Source organism: Lemur catta, chromosome 2, assembly GCF_020740605.2.
Source record: "Lemur catta isolate mLemCat1 chromosome 2, mLemCat1.pri, whole genome shotgun sequence".
In the NCBI taxonomy this organism is placed as follows: domain Eukaryota; kingdom Metazoa; phylum Chordata; class Mammalia; order Primates; family Lemuridae; genus Lemur; species Lemur catta.
Window position 1 is genome coordinate 128,434,681 of NC_059129.1, and position 18,188 is coordinate 128,452,868.

An 18,188-nucleotide genomic window follows, 5' to 3' on the forward strand; every position below is an offset into this window, starting at 1 on the left:
GGGCGCAGGCAGCGGAACGCGGCGAGCGCGGGCCATCGTTTCTGGGGGAGTCGAATGGCAAGGTACCCGGGAGCGATTTCTGAGCGGACCTGGACGCGCCGGACTAGTGAGCGGCGGCGGCGCGACGGGGCAGAAAGCGCAGCTGCTGTGCTGTTGTCCACGCCCCCTTCTCGCTCCGGAGATAGTCTCTGCGGAAAGTCGCGTTTGTGATTTCTGGAGAGCACCAAGCGGGACGACAGCGCTTCTGCCGGGTCGTACGGGCCAGGTGACAAAGAAACGGTTTCCTGGTGAACCAGCCCCTCACGCCTAGGCAGCCCGCATCCCCAGGGCCTAAAGATGCTGAGATCTATGTGGAATTTTCTGAAACGTCACAAAAAGAAATGCATCTTCCTGGGCACGGTCCTCGGAGGTGGGTGATAGCGTGCTTGGAAAGGGGCATTGGGAAAAGGGGGTGGGAGAGAGGTGACTTTCTTCTAAAATAGGGAGAAGCCAGTCAATCCTAGTCTGGGATATGTAGAGGGGGTTCGTTCAACCGTCAGTTGAGGAGCAGGGTGGCAAGCCTGCGAGGTTCTTTCCATCTCTGCAATTGGGGGAAATTCTTTATACCCTTTGCCCTGTCACTGCCCCTTACTCTGTTTCTCGCCTATTCTTTTTTCTCACGGACCTTGGGAGAACTCACCACAATTTAAATTTATGTTTCGAGGCACCATTCTCTTACATGTTTTTTTAATTCTTTTCTATTGCTTTCCTGTGAGATTCGTCATTTCTATCTGGCACTCTTGGTACTTTGTCTGGCTTTCGCCCTTTGTGGGAGTTTTATGATATTCCAGGAGACTTACCTAAAGGCTGCATTTCAGGTGGTGTTTAAAGTTAATTTGAATTTTTGAAAGCAGCACAATAGCACTGAAGGACTGAAGATATAGACTAGATAAAGAAAAATCAATATTTCAGCTGTGTTTCTGCCATTTTAGAATACAAACTATGCAGTAAGAAAAATGCCTGAGGTATGTTTTGCAATCTTCCTCAGGATCTTCAAGGTTGGGATCATTGCCCATGTAGCTGACATAACTGAGTTGCACAGTCTGAGAGGAGATTTAGAAACAGATAAAAATCTTGAGACCCTTTTTTCTCAGATGACACTCATGTCATAATATTCAGGGATTTGAAGGAGAGAATAAAAGACTTGTGAATTATATGAGAAGGAAATCTAGGAACTTTAAGAGGGAACTTTTTAGAACTTGAATTTTTGAGAAATATTCTATCACTAATGGCACACTTTGGTTACGGAAGTACTTAAGAATGAAAGTTTCCCAAAGAATTTGGTTGCTTATTTCTTACTATTAGATTATATTCTGTTATCTTCCAACAATTTAAAATTAACAATACCCTTAGCATCAACAGTTCAGATTTGGTGATTCTTCAAAGTTTGAAACATTTTTTTTTCGTAAGGCTAGGATAGTGTTCTGCATGTCTCTGAGCTCTGTCATAAATTGATAATAAGCATATATAAATTTTTATCACCTTCTTTGAGAAATCCTTTATATATAAAGTCTATTTTCTGACATCTTCAGCCTCCAGTATCTATATTTAAATCATGCTAAGACTACAGAGTACATTTTATTTGTAAAAGCTAAAAATAAATATGCCTTTATTTATGATGGAAGAAGTATAAATAAAATATTTTTGCCAGTACTGAAGGTTGCAAAATTATCTCTTTAGCAATCTCAGAAAGAATAGCAAGGGCGGGGCACGGTGGTTCACGCCCGTAATCCTAGCACTCTAGAAGGCCGAAGCGGGAGGATCGCTCGAGGTCAGGAGTTTGAGACCAGCCTGAGCAAGAGTGAGACCCCGTCTCTACTAAAAAAAAATAGAAAGAAATTATCTGGACAACTAAAAATATTTAGAAAAAATTAGCCGGGCATGGTGGCGCATACCTGTAGTCCCAGCTACTCGGGAGGCTGAGGCAGAAGGATTGCTTAAGCCCAGGAGTTTGAGGTTGCTTTGAGCTAGGCTGATGCCATGGCACTCTAGCCAGGGCAAAAGAGCAAGACTCTGTCTCAAAAAAAAAAAAAAAAAAAAAAAGGAAAAGAAAGAATAGCAAGGAATAGCATACCCCTTCAGGCTTATAGAATAACCTAGTGGTATGGCCGGGCGCGGTGGCTCACGCCTGTAATCCTAGCACTCTGGGAGGCCAAAGGCGGGTGGATTGCTCGAGGTCAGGAGTTCGAGACCAGCCTCAGCAAGAGCAAGACCCTGTCTCTACTAAAAATAGAAAGAAATTATCTGGCCAACTAAAATTAGCCGGGCATGGTGGCACATGCCTGTAGTCCCCGCTACTCGGGAGGCTGAGGCAGTAGGATCGCTTAAGCCCAAGAGTTTGAGGTTGCTGTGAGCTAGGCTGATGCCACGGCACTCACTCTAGCCCGGGCAACACAGCGAGACTCTGTCTCAAAAAAAAAAAAAAGAATAACCTAGTGGTAGATCAGAAATAATCACAGGAGAAGCAAGAGTAACTTAAAAAATAGTTATAGATTTTTTAAAAATTCTACTGAAATCTTTATAAATAAAGAGGAATGCAAAAAAAAAAACCAATTCAGAGGGACAGAAAGGGAAAATAATCCTAGTGTTTTATATCAAAAAAGAAAGTCAATATAAAAAGAAAAAAAGAGTAGACAACCAGGATTGACATTTGTTTGAACCTCATATTCTTTCTGCTTCAGGTTCTATAACATGTTAGAATTTTAATTAATCTAAGAGATATTTATCAAGTACCTTTAGTGCTGAAGGTAATATGATGGAAACACAAGATTTACAGATTTTTATTAGTAATAGGTACCATTTGTTGGGTGTTCACTTTATGCTGGACACTATACTAAGCTCTTTCTATTCAGTGGGGTGAATGGCAGGGCAGTTATTGTTGTCCCCATTAAAACAGGTGGTGCCTAGAGCCCTAAGAATTTAAGAAGTTTGCCTAGGGTCTCAGAGTTAGTAACATGAAGCTGGAATTCAAACACAGATGTGTTAGACCCCAAAGCATATTCTCTTTCCACATTATGCCACTGTGCTTTCATGGACTTTATGGTCTAATAAGAAGGAAAAACAAGTATACAAATAATTAAAATACAAAACCATAAGAGAAGTAAAGAAAAAAAAATGCCATACAAATCAAACTGGCCAATAGCATATGCAGTTGTAAAAAAACTCAGGACGAACTTCATAGGAGAAGTGGGACATTTTGACAGGCTTGGAAGCTGGGTAACATATTAACACACATGCTCAAAGAATTTTGGTCATTCAGTGGCCATTTCAGGGAAAAAAACCTAAATTTTGAGGCTGGGTGCAGTGCCTCATGCCTATAATCTCAGGACTTTGGGAGGCTACGGTGGGAGGATCACTTGAGACCTGGATTTCAAGGCCAGCCCAGGCAAAATAGCAAGACCCCTCTTTGAGTTGAAGACCTTCTTAAGTAGCAATTTCCATTTCCCTGAATTTTGGATGGGTAACTGCTCTAAACCAATTTGTGCAAATTGACCAGTTTGTGAAAAGACTAGAGCAGTGAGTCCCAAACTTTTTGATATGAGGTCTGCTTTACACTCTTAAAAATTAAAGACCTTAAAGAACTTTCTAAATTTTGTATCTATTAATAGTTACCATATTCAAAATTAAAACCAAGGAATTTGAAAAATATTTATTAATTTGTTTTTTTGAGATGGGGTCTCTCTATGTTGCCCAGGCTGGTCTTGAACTCCTGTGCTCAAGCTATCCTCTCACCTTAGCCTCCCAAGTAGGTGGCATTATAGGTACACACCACCGTGCCCAGTGTAATTCATTTTAAAATAACAATAATAAACCTATTACATATTAACATAAATAACATTTTTTAAAAAAATTAGAAGAGTGGCATTGTTTTACATTTTGCAGATCTCTCAATATTTGCCTTAATTGAAGAAAGCTAGATTCTCCTATCTCTTTCTGCGTTCAATCAGTTATGATACCATACATCATGTAACCTCTAGTACCCCACGGTACATTAAGGAGAGAATGAGAATGAAAAAGGCAAATAAGATTTCAGTATTACTAAAAAACAGTTTTGACTTCACAGATTCCCTGAAAGAGTCTCGAAGACATCCAGGGATTTTCAGGCCACACTTTGAGAACCATTGCTGGAGGACAGAGAACTTCCAGATTAATCTTTATTGACTTGCTGATTTCTAAAAAAGCCCAGAATTGGGCTTTTGGATTAGGATTTATACCTTAAATCCTGTAATCTCTGGCCTCTTCACAGTTTTCATTCATTCATTCTTTCTTTCATTCTGTCATTCAACAAACATTTGAATGAGAAAAAGTGCCTATTCTCACTGTATTGGGCTCTGTAATCCACAGGAATAAGACATTTACTGACTTTGAGGAACTCATGGTACAGAAATGGAAATAAACTAAAGTAGTGTGATAGTAGTATAATACAAAAATAGAGCAGGATGCTGTGGGAGCATAGATGGGAGAATAGCATGGAGATGTCTGGCAAAGCTTCATAAGGAAGAATTTCCACTTAAGCTGTAAATTTAGCCAGGGAGAAGGGGCAAAGCAGGAAAAGGGGCTGAGGTTCAGAGACTGGTTTTGATAAATCAAAGTATTTTACTACAGCTAAGCAAATGAGAAGTGACAAAAGATGGATTTGGAGAAGTAGCCAGAGTGCAGATTGTGAATGTCCTTCCGTATTAAGCCATTCTACATAATTTGAACATTATCCTTTATATTGGTGCTTCTCAGACTTTAATATGGATAAAAATCACTGAAGGAGCTTAATAAAAACATAGAATCATTTTACTGTGTTTTCTGATTCTGATTCTTTAGGTTCAGAATGCAGTTCAAGAATTCCATAATTCATTCAGCAAATGTTTATTGAGCTCCAAGTGAGTATCAGTCAGAGTTTTATGTATTGGGGATGCAGCATCATACAAGACATTTGGGGGATTTTTTTTACAAGAAATGTCCTAAAAGGCTACATTTTTAATTACCCCAAGTAATTCTGGTTTGAATGGAACAGGGAAACCACTTAAGAAATTATGGCAGGATGTTGAATTCTAAAACAGGGATAATATAGTCAGATTTATGTTTTAGAAAATCACTTTGCATATAAAAGATGGATTAGAAGGATGTGAGAACAGAAGAGTTAGGAAGGTGTTGATCCAGTTCAAAAGCATTAATAATATTTAGTGTCTATATAAAAACAATGATAAGGGAATTGTAGAAAAGTAGCCGTATTTAGAAAATATTTTTGAAATAGAATCAGTACTGTAGCAGGATTTGGTGATCTGTTGGATTGGGAATGATGTTAATAGATTATTTTCAAACTCTTGCTGAAATTATTAACCTAGTGAAATAGCTGAATTGCAGGATTTCCATCCAGAAAGAGAGGACTAAGAGATGGTTTTAAAACAACTGAATTATTGAAAGACTAGAAGATATTTTGTTTTACCAACAATGTTATGAAAGGAAACCTCAAAACATTTCACATTTATTTTGGGGGGTATTTAGTAACTTTTCATTATTCATAAATAAAGTCATAGCTACAAAAGAAACTTTAAAGCTTGTATCATCCCATTCTTTCATTTTATGGATGAAGAAATTTCGACAGAGAGGAAAGGACTTCCTCAAAAGTCACCTAACTATTACAATTAGTGCCAGAGCTGTCTGTATCTCCTGTCTTCTAAGCCAGAATTCAGGCTGCCAGTCAAGTATATAGATAGTCCAGGGATCCATATGTTAGCTAATGAATTCTCTGCTCTTATTTTTCTAGGGAGGCAAATCTGACAAAATCAGGATTTGTGGATTTTGAGTATGAGACCTGGAGTGAATTAGATCTTACGTAGGCACTGACTTCAGTGCTAACTCAGGAAAAATAATGGATTGTGCAATTGTAGCCTAATTTCATGTATTAGTTTGGTAAGGCTACCTTAAGAAAGTACCACAAACTGGGTGGCTTAAGCAACAGAAATTTCTTATCTCACAGTTCCAAAGATTAGAAATCCGAGATCAGGGTTGGTTCCTTCTGTGGGACGTAAGGAAAGCCTTGTTCCAAGCCTTTCTCCGTGGCTTATAGACGGCTTTCACCTCTGTGTTTTCGTATCCTCCTCCCTCTGCCAGTTTCTATGTCCAAGTTTCCTCTTCGTAGAAGGACAACAGTCATACTAGATTAGAAGCCACCCTAATGACCTCATTTTAACTTGATGACCTCTATAAAGATCCTATCTCCAAATAAGGTCACATTCTAAGGTGAGCTTCAGTGTATATATTGTGGGGCCAACACAATTCAACCCATAACAATTCATTTTCTTTTTTTTATTTTAGTTAGAATATACTACATTTATCAAACGACAGTTCATAAAATTTTTTTATCAGATTTGAGAATCTATCTCAAATTGTTTGTGAAAACAATGAACTTTCTTCCCAAGAAAATACATATACCAATTAAATTTACTATTCCAGAAAGATTCTTAGCTATGCAAAGGGTGTCATTTCAGTGTTTTATTTTACAATATAATTTGAGAAATATCATTTTATACATAATTTTCAGTAATCTGTTGTGTAAATAAAATATAAGCAATTTATTTAGATCTATTTGTTACATCAGAGTTGCCCATCAAAGGGTTACATTGTGAAATATAAGTCAATGTCTTTATTGATATCATGGCACTATCATCAGTTTAGGGTGAATTACAGAAAAGGTAGCCATGAAGCCACTTATGTGAAGTTTTAGTTGTTTTTTAAGCATGGTTATTATGTATTTATTTGCATGCAAACATAACAACAGCAATCACTTTATTTGTCTAATTATTTTAGCACATACCCTTTTACTGAACTATTATTTTTAAGAATGTATAATGTCTTATCAATTCACCTGTAACACCTGTATTAGTGAAAATAACTCAGCATATGTGTTTGCTTTGTAGTTCCTAGAGGGCAAATCCAATTATTTAGGTCATGCACAGTTCTCAAGTTCTTTTGGGTAGATACTGGGGGGGCACAGACAGGTGAACATAGGTGAGAATTAGTTTACTCCCTTACAACCTTACAACAGAAGTTCCAGCTTTCTGTCCTCTTTTGGTGCTACTACAGGACCACACATAAAAGATTTACCTGAAGCAAGTGCAACACAATTCTATCTGTAGGATTCAGGCGGCCAGCTGGTTAACTCACTGGACTAAGAGTCCTCCAAACCAGGAGTTAAGGATTTTAGTTTAAGCCGTTTCTAAGGGTGAAGAACTTGCCAGATTCATATTATATATTCCAGTTCATATGAATATTACTGAAATGTTTTATCTGGTTCAATATCTTTAAAACTACTAATTAAATTTATGAAAGTCCATTTCTGATATTCATTATGCTAATTAGCAAAATATTTGGTGCTGATCAGAGAAAAAGTTAGTTGAAGTGCTTAAGCCTTGAAGTATGGCCTTTGATCAAATGCTAACTAACCACTCTGGAGCGGTTACACATTCCCAGTTAGGATAACTGACTGTCCCTCAAGTATAGACCAGGATGTACACATTTATATCATATTGTCTATGCTGAAATGTGTCAAATTACAGGCCACATGACACCACTTATATTTTTATACTGTGGTGTTAAAATTTAGAAATTTCAGTACCCTCTTCTTTCTTCCTTTTCTAATTAAGTTACTAGGTTTTAGATGATCTAAGTTTCATTATCTCTTCTTCTGTGAGAAAGGGAGATCTTTCTAACACATGGATAGATAAATAGATGTCTGCCAGACGATCTACCTTGCCTTCATTCTTCCTTTTAAAACTTTTATATTTTTAAAAAGTATTTTGTGTTCATTGAAAAAAATATGGAAAATAAAGAGAAGCAAACAGGAGGAAAAAAATCACCTGTTATCCCACCATTCAGCAATCGTCATTAAAACCATCTATTTTTCTGTATCTATTTCCATTAAAAAAAAATCCCTTGAGCCCAGGAGTTTGAGACTGCAGTGAGTTATAATCTTGCGGCTGCACTCTAGCCTGGGGGACAGAGCAAGACCCAATCTCTGGGGGATTAAAAAAAACTTCTGAGATCTTAAATTATCACCTAATAGTATAACAGATATTTCCTTGAGTCATTAACTATTTAACAATATGGGTGTTTTGGTTTTTTGTCTTGTTTTGTTTGTTTTGTTTTTTGAGACCGGGTCTCACTCTGTCACCCAAGCTAGAGGGCAGTGGCATGGTCATAGCTCGCTGCAACCTCCAACTCCTGGACTCAAGCAATACTCTTGCCTCAGCCTCCCTAATAGCTGGGACTATAGGCACGTGCTACCACCCCTGGCTAATTTTTCTATTTTTTGTAGAGGTGGGATATCAGTCTTGCTCAGGCTGGTCTCCAATTCCTGGCCTCAAGCAGTTCTCCCGCCTAGGCCTCCCAAAGTGCTAGGATTACAGATGTGAGCCACTGCACCTGCCATGTGATTTTTAATAGTTGCGTAAGATTCCAATTATGGGTAGACCATAACTTATTCAAACCATTTCCTATTGCTGGACATTTAGAATATCTCAAGTTCACTATTAAAGGCACTGCCAGACTTTAGACTTAATTTCTTTCTGCTTCTTCAGACCTAGTCGTTTTGTGCCCATCATTTTCTCTGTCATTAGCTGCTAAAATGCTAATCCAATCCTTTTTTTAAGTCAGTCTTACATAATTCTTTAATTTAGGTTTTCTTAAATTGTGATTTTTAGTTTTTCACTAATATAAACCTTATAATTGGATAAAGCAGGTTAAAAATACTGTTGGAATTTTTAGTACTCTAATTAATATCCTAGCTTATTTTTTAAAATGTTTTTAGGAGTATATATCCTGGGGAAATATGGACAGAAGAAAATCAAAGAAATGCAAGAAAGGGAGGCTGCAGAATACATTGCTCAAGCACGACGACAATACCATTTTGAAAGTAACCAAAGGACTTGCAATATGACAGGTAAGACAAACAGAAATATTTATACATGTATAAAGTTGTTTTATGGTTTTTATTAATTTGCATACCTCCAGGACCAAATTTAGAGGAAAAGAAAGAATGATAAATCTAGCAGGTATTTGTATTATTTAACTGAAATACGTCATTTTAATGTGAATTTTAAAAATCAGTGTAAATCAATATTAGCGCTTATTCATTCATTTTATTTATTCATTCAGCAGATACTTGTGATACGCAGCACTAGTGAAGCAGGAGGTGAACAATTAAAAAAAAAAAATCCCTGACCTTTGAATTTTATATTCTAGTGAGAGGAAAAGATGATAAACAACAAATAAATAACTTTAGGCAGTGATGGCTACCATAAGAGAATAAAGCCAAGTGAGGGGTAGGGATGCTCTTTAAGACAGGGCAATTGGGAGAATCAAGTTTCTTTGAGGTGACATATGAGGAGAAACCAAATGATACAATGGAGGGCAAAATGCCTGAGGTGGGGACAGTATTGGGACATTCAAGGAACAGCAAAAAGGCCATGTAGCTAGAGTGAAATGAGCAATGGCAGAGTGATAGGAAACAAGGCTGCAGAAGTGGGCCTTATCCCATTGGGCCTGTAAGTCAGAGTAAAGAGTTATAAGTTTGTTAAATTTACAGTAGGCAACTATAGACCTGTAAGTCTCACAATACTATACACTGAGTCAGTGTTAATTAATGTCAATAATTTAACCTCCAGAGCTAGAAACATAGTATTAGGAAAATGCTATAACAACATCTACCCGTCCATATTTGAAGGGAACAAGGTGTTATGTTCTAACTGGCATGTTCCTTGAAGAATTAGTTCTCAAATCCACGCCAACCTGTTTTTCTTTTTTATCGTTCAAAGCTTACTCTTTTCTCTAACATTTCTATCAAGAACAATTAATTTAGAAAGAATTTATAAAGGTAGGTTCTTGTTCAATTTTAAAAGTACAATTTTTTTCAGAGTTAAAAGGACTTATTAGTTCACTTCCCTCATTTTACTTAAGGCTCAGATCAAGAGATTAAGGGACACATCTAAAGTTACAGCTGTAGTATGATTTTTAATGTTTGAAGTAATAGTACTCAGAAAAATACCTTCATTCTTTAAAGCAAAGAGTAATCCTAAATCTGCATGTCATGACAACTATGATAAGGCACAATGAGTAAGCAAGCACTCAAGCTCTCAGGTGAAGCAGATCTGATCCAGTTCCCAGTTTGCCTTGTATTATCTGTGTGTCTTTGGACCAATCCAAATTCTGTCACCTATAAAATGAACCTCATAAAAAACCAACTTTATAAATGTTTTGTGAGGCTGTGATGAGTTAATGCATATAAAGTGCTTGGAATATAATAAATACTCAGCAAATGATAACTTTTTGAAGATCACATAATTCTTTTAATTGACATTCAGGATTCAATGTAGTGGTGCTGCCTAGAACATTTTAATGAATTTTTAGAGAACAGTCTGTTTCTGATTGTTACTCAGTTTTTCAGAAATAGTATAAGGCAGCTGCTGGGATCCCGCAATACATCTCAGTTTGACACGGACCTTTGTGTCAGTCTGAGTCCCCCAAGAAGCAGATGGGCTTAGATGTACAAGAGACCTATTAGGAGAAATGCCGGTGAAGAATAAAGAGGAGGAGAGGCCTTTCTACCACCACGCAGTTCTGACACTTGTGAACAGAAAGGGAGAAGGAAGGAAGATTAGGTAAGAAGAGTCTGAGACTACAGAACATTCTAAGAACATTGTGGCAGGCCAATGGGGAGTCTGCAAGCCAAAGTTTCTAGTAGAGGAGAATACAGGAATGGGCCTGCTTCCACCCAAGCACTGTCCTTGGCTGGAAGCAGTGCAGATATGGTAATGGATCCAGAGTGGTGGCATCTGGGGCTGTCAGTTAACTATGCTCCTCCCAGAAGATGATGTGGGTCACACATTTCCATGATGATCACAACCCTCAGATGAACAAATAGCTGACTCTAGGCTATTAAAAATAAAATACTGTGATCACTTCTTAGTGATCACTTTGGCTCTTGCCAAAATACAGGTTCACTGAAAAACTTTCCAGATTAGCTGTCTTGTATGCATTGATAATGGAGTTACAGATAATATGATTGAATTTCTTTTGGATAGGATGTAATGGATATGCTAGAAAAAAATTAATACTTTTGGGTAAATTAACTAGTTTTCCTACCCAAGAAGTTTTCTCTTTCAGAATGTGGTGTTTGTGATCTCTTGATATTTTTTCATTTTGTTATCATTACTTATTTAGTGTTAGAAACTCATTTTAAATTTATGTGTATGCATTTCTCCAACATTTCTTATTCCATGTATAGAGCCAAAAATAAATTAACTCATAAAAATTTCATGCAGTCTTTTTTCTGTAGAGTACTATGTCTCATTTCATCTTCACATTATTCCTGAGATTAATAGACAAACAGTTCCCATTGACAAAACCCAAACTAAAATTCAGCAGCTCTTAATTCCTAGCCCAGTGCACTTCTGTGTAGGTTATAATAAATGCTTATTGCTTTGTAGTATTTAATAAATAACTTTTCTAAAATTAGAAACAAAACATGAAACAAAAAGTATAGTGAAGATAAAAATGTTTTTCATTTTCATTATATCAGAAGCAAACATTTCTTGTAAAAACTTGGAGAGTACAGAAAGGAAGAAGAAAAAAGAATTATTCATAATCCAAAGATGACCACTGTTAACATCTGGGAATAATTCTTTTCATTTATTTGTATGTAATAGTTTTATATTGTTTCTGTTAATAATAATAATTTGAATTCTCTAGCCCTGACCTTTCTTTCCGCCTCTTGCTAGTTGCTAGCCCTATCGTATAGCCTAAAACAATGTACATTTCTGGGTGAGGGTAGTCATCACTTGTGACCTTTTTTATTTTCTGTTTTATTACAGTGCTGTCCATGCTTCCAACACTGAGAGAGGCCTTAATGCAGCAACTTAATTCTGAGAGCCTGACAGCTCTGCTAAAAAACAGGTAAATGCAAGTTATAGCATTTTTTGTTTATGTACTACACTTAAAGTTTATAGAATGTAGATCTTATACCACTTTGAAATTATTCAGAAATTTAATTATTGAGTGCTTGTCAAATGTGTTCCTGAACCAGATGCTGTAACGCTAACAAAGTTATATTAAATATTGTGCTTCTTAAAGAGTTTATAGTGTAATAAATAAAGCATGTGAGCAAACATTTTAAATATATAAGGTATATAGAACTTATATTTTAAGTTAATAACAAAATGAAATACAAAAATAACATAAGCATACAACACTAATAATTTACATTACTGTAACAATTTACTGTTTCCAAAGCACTTTCACATGTAAGACCTTATACATGGAGGGCAGTATGTGTTGGGGTACTGTAATTTGGTATGATGCTGTGTTAGTTTGAGAAGACTTCCATGAGTAAATGGCTTCTTAATGAACAAGGTAGGGGGGAATAGTTACATTAAATAAATTTTAATCATTGTAGTCTTACTAAAATAATCAATTTCCTTGTAATCACCTACCTGTCCAATAGCCAGGGGAAAGAGGGTGTTATTTCGTGAATGTCTCACCATGCCAGGTACCTTCCATGTATGTACACATTTAATTTACACAATATTCCTGAGAGGCAGATAATTATCTCTATTTTGCAATAGGAATTTAGTGCTCAGGTAAAATAGCAAGCTGAAAAATTTCTTTGAAAATGTTTGCTGTATTCAGAGAATACTTCCCAAAATAACAATGAATTTGTGTACTTGGGATTTTTTTTTCATCTGATTAAAGTATAGTGTTAGTGATAAGGGTTTTTCCCCTTTAAATTTCATCATTCTTAGAGGTAGACAGACTTTCCTTCCTTTTTACAGATATAAGGTTTAGTTTGTAAATTAGTTCATATAGTTATATGAAGAGAAAAACATAAGCGGATTGCTTTTCCTCAAGTAAATACTTATTTACCACCTGGATGTACATAGGTAGGGACTAAAAAGAAATAGATTTTAGTTGCCGTAAGTTTTAATCTAATGAGAAGGCAAGACAAATAAATGAATAGCCTTTTTATAAAAGCAGCATACTAATGGACATAATAAGCGTAGTGGCTTTCTTCCTTCTTGGCAAATCTCTGTTTCCTATAAGGCGCTATGTTCCATTTGCTTTGGAGGATTCAAGATAATTAAGATAAGGTCCTTTTCCCTTTAAGGACTTGTCATCCAAAGGAGGAAATATACTAAATAAATTATTATAATTCAACATATGTTTAGTGCTATGGTAAAAAGTAAAAGCAAAATGTGGGGAGAAAATATGGGAGTATAGAAAAGAAAAAACATAATTAATTTTGATGGATAATCCAGGGCAGCTTTATAGAAAAGCAATGATTCATTCCCCTTTTCTAACTCAATACACAGGAAGGAGAATTTCTTAAATTTTGGAGAATTTAACATGGGCCACAGTTCTCATTCACTATTTCCTCTTTAAATATCTCAATGTTAATTTTTTTTTTTTTTTTTTTTTTTTTTTTTTTTTTGAGACAGAGTCTCACTCTGTTGCCCTGGCTAGAGTGCCGTGGTGTCACCCTAGCTCACAGCAACCTCAAATTCCTGGGCTTAAGCAATCCTACTGCCTCAGCCTCCCCAGTAGCTGGGACTACAGGCATGCGCCACCATGCCCGGCTAATTTTTTCTATATATATTTTAGTTGACCAGATAATTTCTTTCTATTTTTAGTAGAGACGGGTCTCGCTCTTGCTGAGGCTGGTCTTGAACTCCTGACCTCGAGCGATCCACCCGCCTCAGCCTCCCAGAGTGCTAGGATTACAGGGGTGAGCCACCGCACCCGGCCTCAATGTTAATTTTTTTCTTGGCTTTCTTTTGATTTAAAATTACTATTTGCAATTTGGTGGTGGTGGGGCTGTCTATTTGAAAAATATTTAGGTAAAGAAGGGCTTGAGGCATTACAAAGTGTAATTACATAAGGCTTCCAATCTTATGACTGCTTTTATATTAGTTTTATATGAGACTCTGGTCTCATATGAGCCTGTCAAACAAGTTAGTTTTCTCTTTAAACTAATTGTGAAACTAACTAATCAGAAATAAATAAATGATTTGATAGTCTTTCATCAGTTTCACAGTAGCAAATAAACAGCCATCCCTGTTTTCAATACTAGGCATTCTAATTGAAGACTGATAATGGCAATGAAGTTTTAAAGCCAAAAAGTCTTAAACACCCTCCATAAGACAGGTGAACACTTTGAAAGGATTAGTTTAATTCTTAAGCAGATATTTTAGTGACTTTAAAGAGTCTGGCTATATTTAACTTGGAATTGATTTTCATTAGATAAATCATTTGCATAGAAGGTACTTTTCCCGGTTCTTCTACATAGATTTGGAATCTTTTACATAGATTTTGGAATGTTTAAAAAAGATAATGTCAATATTTTAAAATCTACTTTTAAAGCCTAATAATGGTGAGTGTCAACACAAAAATGTCTTAGTAACTATAACTCTGTCTTCTCCCACCAAAGCCACCTCAAATAAAATACAGTTTCAGCAAACATAGTTTCAATTCAAATACCCTAATTTGCCCTTCCACAGATTGCTGCTACTAAGTACTTTCTATATTGAAATTTTTGGAATCATAAGAAGTACTTTGAAATTTTTCTGAGGGTACATTCAGAAGAAGATGTGATTTACTTGTGTTAAATTCCTCACTCTTGAATTGTGGTGGATTCTCAATTTAGTAAAAATAAATATATCATTCCCCCAGGAGTCTTGAACATTAGAGTAGAGTAGAGTAGGCTAGACTGAGGTTGCAGTGATGCCCTGCAGGATGTTCTCCACACATCTGAACCTGCGCCATCTAGGAAAAGGAAGCCTGGAGCTCTAGAGTCTGCTTATTGGCGAAGAAAGCTGATATCGCATAATTGCAATAGTAACTCAATTTCTTCCGGAAATGCAAATTTATGTCTGAATGTAATAATAAATAATGTGGGCTTATATTTTGTATATCTGTGGTTTTTTATTTCTTTTTTTAGCAATTTAGTTTTTATTGTATTTAACAAAAGTATTGGTCTGTGTCAGATTGGAAAGATAAAAGACCAAAAAAAATTTGTCCTTCCACATAGGTGGTTTGAAAGCACTAAACTACATCCACATAGTATATCCACACAATGGTGTACTGTACCTCAGTTAAAAGAAAAAAATGACTACTAATATAATTTGGATGTTTGTCCCCTCCAAATCATGTTGAAATTTGACCCCCAGTGTTAGAGGTGGGGCCTAAAGGGAAGTATTTGGGTCATGGGGGCCAATCCTTCATGGCCGTAGTAAGGAGTGTGTTCTCACTCTATTTGTTCACAAGAGAGCTGGTTGTTTAAAAGAGTCTAGCACCTCTCCTCTGTCTCTTGTTCCCTCTCTTGCCATGTGACACACCTGTTACCCCTTCGTCTTCTGCTATGTATAAAAGCTCCTGGAGGCCCTCACCAGAAGCAAATGCCAACACCATGCTTCTCGTACAGCCAGCAGAACCATGAGCCAAATAAACCTCTTTTCTTTAGAAATTAGCCAGCCTCAGGTATTCCTATATAGCAATGCAAAACAGACTAACACAACTACTATCTGTATGCAAGTATACAATAACCCCCTCCTGCCCCCACCGGGGTCTTTATCCACCGTTTCACTTTGGAGGTTTCAATTACTTGCAGAAAACCTCGATCTGAAAATATTAAATAGAAAATTACAAAAATAAGCAATTCATAAGTTTTCAATTGTGTACCATTCTGAGTCGCATGATGAAGTGTCACATCATCCTGCTTTGCCAGCCAGGGACGTAAATCATCATCCCTTTGTCCAGCGGATCCATGCTGTAGATGCTACCCACTTGTCAGTCACTTAATAGCCATCTAGGTTATCAGATCGACTGTCAAGGTATCACAATCACAGTAGTTTTGTTCAAGGAACCCTTATTTTACTTAATAATAGCCCCAAAGTGCAAGAGTAGTGATGCTGTATTATAGTTATAATTGTAATATATAATTTCTTACTATGACCAATTTCTAAATTAAACTGTGTCATAGGTATGTATGTATAGGAAGAAATAGAGTGTGTATAAGATAGGGTTCAGTACTATCTGGGGTTTCAGGCATCTACTCAGGCGGTCTTGGAACATATCTCCCAAGGATAAGGAGGGACTACTGTACTACTATGGAATGATCTCCACAGGATGTATTTCTGTATTTTTTTAAAAAGTAAAGAAACGTGTATAGCACGCTTCCATTTATCTAAGGGGGCAGATATGAAAATATGTACACACACACATATACACACATACATTTGCTTATATAAAGCAAAACAACAGAAAGGTAAAGCATTTTTTTAAATAGTCACCTGTGAAGAAAGAAGAGAATAAAAGGGGATAAGAACAGACTTCCTTGAATATACTGTGTTGTATAAATTTGACTTTGGATACCATATAAATATTTTATAAATTATAAAACTATATTTATGTTTAGAAAGCAATGTCCAAAAATTGATAGTACAATAAATCAAATTAACCTAAATATGATTCTAGCTGATGATATGATCACAAAGATAGAGACCATGCCAGATTACTTTAAAACAGAAATTTGGCTATATATCCTTAATGGGATGTATACTTTTTGCGTATATGGAATTGAAAAAACAAAAACCTTAAACTTTTTTCAATATTGCTATTGTTATTCTGAGATTGTTGTGTGTGGAGGGAGGGATGAAGCAAATTAGTAATTAAGTTGGTTTCACTAATTTTTAGTGTAGGTAAAAAGAAATACAGATGTAAGATCACTGAGGTTAAGTTAAAAATCCTGTGACTGATTTTTACTTAGAAGTATTAGTATGAATTCATGATACATTTTATCTCTTTGAATATATGTACATATAAATAAATGCACACATTTATTAGCTTAGCCCACTGAAAAGTCTTAGAAATAATGACCTATCCAATAGCAATGAACATCCTTAATGTAAGCTTTTGGTCTCTACCTACATTTCCCACTACAAGAAACCAGGACTCTGAGAGAAATGGTTGATTTCAAGTCTACAGCAGGAATTGAACAAGATGAACCAAGAACAACTTTTCATGTCAGAAAGTTTGAAAGCTACCAAATACTAATAAAGGATTATGTAAATCAGAATGATTCAGGAGCCAACTTGAATAGTCTTCCAGTGGTGAAAGATGGGCAACTTGAACATCACTGGGGATAAGAACTACAGTGCTTTGAAGCATATGAGCTATATGTATAAATTCATGTGTTTATAATGATACTAGTGATAAAACAAAAAACACCTACTATTTACCTTTGAAGGACTACAGGATCTACTTCATTATTTGTAAAACAATACATTAAGGAAATAAATTAATATTTTTCTTGTTTTTCCTATATAATTTTATAATAAATGTATGCACAATGCTCAAGAAGTAAAAGACTAGAAGAATACATACCATAGAAAGTGGTTGTTATCATTAGTTACTGGAATTATAATTGTTTTTTAATTCTATTTTTGTGGGCTTTGTTTTCTGCAGTTATCCTATTGTTTTTAAATTAAAAAATTGAATTTCGATCTATGAAGTTCAGAGTTTTCTGTTAGATTATCTAGATTAATATTTTCATATTTTCTGACTTTTTCTTTAGGCCTTCAAACAAGCTAGAAATATGGGAGGATCTGAAGATAATAAGTAAGCCTGCATATTCTGTGTAACAGCACATTCTTAAAATATTTATAAAGGGAAATTTTTGTATTCTATCATAGAGATGACTCTTCTTTATCTGCCTCATAGAATTTTGTTAGGATTAAATAAAATAATACTCATAAGGCAAGTAGATCAAAGGTCATAGAAAGTGCTCAGTAAATATTACTGGTAGCGGTCATGCCATTATTGTTATTGTTATGACGATGATAGGTGAAATTATCCTAGACTACATATGCCTTTATTAAGTACTGATATCTCTAATATTATACTTTAAAGTAAGTTTTTACTCTAACTTTACTCTGCTATTGTATGCAAACTTCTGTTAGTGATAAAAATTTGAAACAGAGCTGCTCTGGGGCCTAACTGCTATGTATGTCTCAGAACTTCATACTACCAATTATTTCTGTTTTCCCATCCATTCAGCTAATCCTTGTTAACAGAATGAATGATAGTTAAGCCTTGCCTGTTTGAAA

At 35.9% G+C, this 18,188-nt stretch overlaps 1 protein-coding gene across 2 annotated transcripts in view; it reads left to right on the forward strand.

Annotated features, from left to right (window-relative positions):
- Positions 1-67: 67 nt before the first annotated feature.
- Positions 68-18,188, forward strand: part of PEX3 (peroxisomal biogenesis factor 3) — a 33,004-nt gene continuing 14,883 nt past the window's right edge. The window contains exons 1-5 of one of the 2 annotated variants that reach the window (XM_045544480.1): positions 324-409; positions 4,855-4,913; positions 8,843-8,974; positions 11,904-11,985; positions 17,657-17,700. In XM_045544480.1, the coding sequence (XP_045400436.1) occupies positions 8,887-8,974; positions 11,904-11,985; positions 17,657-17,700 (214 nt within the window). In that variant the 5' untranslated portion in view covers positions 324-409; positions 4,855-4,913; positions 8,843-8,886. Of the gene's footprint in view, positions 410-4,854; positions 4,914-8,842; positions 8,975-11,903; positions 11,986-17,656; positions 17,701-18,188 lie in introns of both variants that reach the window. The other variant, XM_045544479.1, reaches the window with a different exon arrangement.